Raw genomic sequence first — 3,148 nt, 5'->3', positions numbered from 1 at the left:
TCTTTTTTTTCATGTCTTTTCTACCACCTAACAGGTAGAAGCCAAAACCATGGCCACCATGTCTGCAGTACCTGGGGAAACCATCATTTCAACACTTTTGATGGTGATGTCTATCAGTTTCCAGGCCTTTGCACATACAAGTTTGCTGCCGACTGCCGGGAGACTTACAGCGAGTTTTCTGTCCATATTCAGCGTGGTCTGAATAGCAGAGGACACCCTGAAATCCAGAATGTCCTAGTCACCATTCAGGAAGTTAACATCTACCTCACCCGGAAATATGCTGCGGTGGATAGAGTAATGTAAGTTCTTCTAGTATTTTAAGCCTTCCAGGATATGTGTAAACTTCTATGAGATATAGTATTATGGAATGTAATATATAGCTTGAAAGCATGTATTGCAAGCATTTCATGAGTCAAAAGAAATGTTGGAGATGGCTTACAATATTTGCTTGCATGCACTAGCATCAATCCTAGCTTCTGTACATCTCTGAGACAATTTGTCTGTTGAATTGTTCTATTTTGGGCTGTGTGAGACAGAGCACAAAACATGGGCCACATCCTTATATGGTGCAAACTGGTGCAGCTTCATCATTTTCAGAGAACCTATGCCAATTTATTTGGATTTGGTTCAACAGGTCTGCATAAACTAACGTGGGTGTTTTTACTTCTCAGCAAAAAAAAGTGGATTTTTTTTCTTTTCTTCTTTTGAGTTATTTAAATCCTAGTGGGCATTCTTCATTAGATTATACCAATTATAACTCAGGTCAGTGTTGGGGCTTAAAAGTAATAGACTCTCTCCCAATTAAGTGATGGCATTTTCCTATTCCTGTAATGTGATCATACAGGGCATTAGCCTGCCAACATTACTCCTGTTGAGTAGTGCGTTATTGTGCAAGAATGAACACTCTGACAGTAAGGCACTGCTCCTAGGGGCCAGGGTGACAGAATATAAGCCAAGATTAACATATTTTAGCGTGTTAAAGGTACTGATGTTGTGGTTTTCATTGTTGTACTTAACACTCCCTTTAATTGGAACCTGGGTTTTGATAAAACTGGAACCTGCTCCAGTGAATTCTGATTGAAGGAATAAAGAATAACAAACTATTTTCTAGGCACTAAGGCAACATATATGTACAGGAATATTGTGAAGTCTTTTCAAATATATTACTGTCCCAAATGAGAGAGAATGTAATAATGCATCAAACTGTTAAAGGGAAATTTACAGGCAACTTTTTAGAGGTTCTTTAAAGGATCCCATGCAGCTCCTGTGCGTGCAGAGCCTATTCTTCTCTTATACATTGTTCATAAATCACTAAAACCCTCTTAAAAGAAGGCTTGTAGAACAGGTTTTCACTGCACATATGATTTACTGCCTTTTAGTATTTAATTTATATATGATTTACTGCCTTTTAGTATTTAATTTCCTTTATTGCTTTTCTTGGTGCTACTCTTGGTGTCTGATTCATTGTCATATAAAATTAGGGTTACCATGTTTCCAGGATCAAAAAAGACGACACCTGTGGTAGGGAGGAGGAGGAGGGGTATATGATTCTGCGGGGTGGGGCAGTGATATACCTATGCCCTGCCTCTGCCTCTTACTCCTAAGTCCCTGTCCCCCCTCCCAGTGCTGCCAGTGCCCCTCACTCCCGACCTGCAGCCCTACTCCCCCCAGCACTGCCAGTGCCCCTCACTCATGACCTGCAGCCCTGACCCTTCAGCCCTGCTGCCCATACAGCTCCTCTGCGTGCACACTCATGCACACACACACTTACCTGGGAGCAGTTTGCTGGGGCCCATGTGCAGAGCACTTGACCTCTGGCAGCTAATCACCTTGCCTGCTGCTGTCAGCCCCAACCATCCACGCTGCATGTGCACAGGAAAAGCAGAGGACATTTGCTTGCATTTTGCAAAAACCCGGACATTTGCTTGCATTTTAAAAACCCACACGGGCACAAGGACAGGGGGCCAAAAAAGAGGACATATCTGGGAAAACCTATACATACGGTAACCCTAATAAAATATCATTATGTGCCTGCACAATGAAGCCTGTAATGTAGCTGCATTTTAGTATTTGCCTTGAGGTACACAAAATATCAACCTGAATGTTATTGGTGATCAGATGGGTCCCCAGGAGGGAGACCTGGTGACATCTTTTTTTAATTCCATCATAAAATAGAATTACCTGGTGATCACACGCTACCAAGGGGTGGAGTTGGGATAATTCTGCTCTAAGTTTAGCATGCATATTGCTTTGGAGCTGCTAGTACTTCTGTAGGTTTGGAAATGGTGTTGGGATATGACTTACAGAGTGCTGGAAATAGTGACTTTCTAAATTTTTTTAATGCTTCTATAAGTTACCTTGGAATTTGAGGCTTAATAAAGCTTTTAAATATTTGTAGAATATCACCCTTGTGCATCCTGATTAACACAGATGCAAGCCAAACAACATTTCAGGGCAGATACTGAACCATCCTGGTATATAAGGGTCCCTACTGGGAACTCCATTATCTGCATTTAACTATGTTTTCCAGATAGTCCTTTCAGTAAGATTTCTATTACTTCATACATGCATGGATGAGGGAAAGAACAAACCTATTATGAAGTCAAAGAATGAAGGCACTAACATTCATAAAGACGAAAATCAAAATAAAGAGCAAAGACAAAAGGCAAAATGGAAAAAAGGACATCATTTTTTTTTAATCGCAAAGCTCTACCAGGGTTAGTGCTGTGGAGTTTGCCTAATAATTTGGGACCTACCCAATTGAGGAGGCAGGAGGCCAGTTTTGCAGGCAGATTGTATGGTTGGCATCCATTTTTGTGGACTTATCATGGTAGGTTCCCCCCATGCCTCTGATTGGCTGAGGGGCCCCAGTGCCCCTGTCCCTCACTACTGATTGGTGGAGGGGGGTGGGGTCGCATGACAGGCAGGCCTCTCAGTCAATCAGCAGTGAGGGGTGAGGGCAGTAGCCATCTCCTTCGTGCCAGCAGCTCCCCTTCCCCCTCTTCTCCTGGTGGGTTGTGCGGCTGGGATGCAGTGTCTATGAAGAATTTTATTTTTAGTAAGTTTTTTTCATGGATTTTGTGGACAATGCCCAACTTCAGGATTTCCACAAAATCCACAAAATCACAAATTGAGTAGGTCCTGACTC

The 3,148-nt window shown here is 42.3% G+C and overlaps 1 protein-coding gene across 1 annotated transcript in view; it reads left to right on the top strand.

Annotated features, from left to right (window-relative positions):
* The window catches only part of MUC2 (mucin 2, oligomeric mucus/gel-forming), a 122,689-nt gene that overhangs the window by 2,008 nt on the left and 117,533 nt on the right, over positions 1–3,148 (top strand). Inside the window, exon 2 of the mRNA XM_019519988.1 lies at positions 35–299. Coding sequence (XP_019375533.1) covers positions 35–299 — 265 coding nt within the window. The remainder of the gene's footprint in view (positions 1–34; positions 300–3,148) is intronic.

The sequence above is a fragment of the Gavialis gangeticus genome, unplaced genomic scaffold (assembly GCF_001723915.1).
Source record: "Gavialis gangeticus isolate Ggan-Ray unplaced genomic scaffold, GavGan_comp1, whole genome shotgun sequence".
Taxonomy (NCBI): domain Eukaryota; kingdom Metazoa; phylum Chordata; order Crocodylia; family Gavialidae; genus Gavialis; species Gavialis gangeticus.
This window is presented reverse-complemented; position numbering and strand designations above follow the sequence as displayed.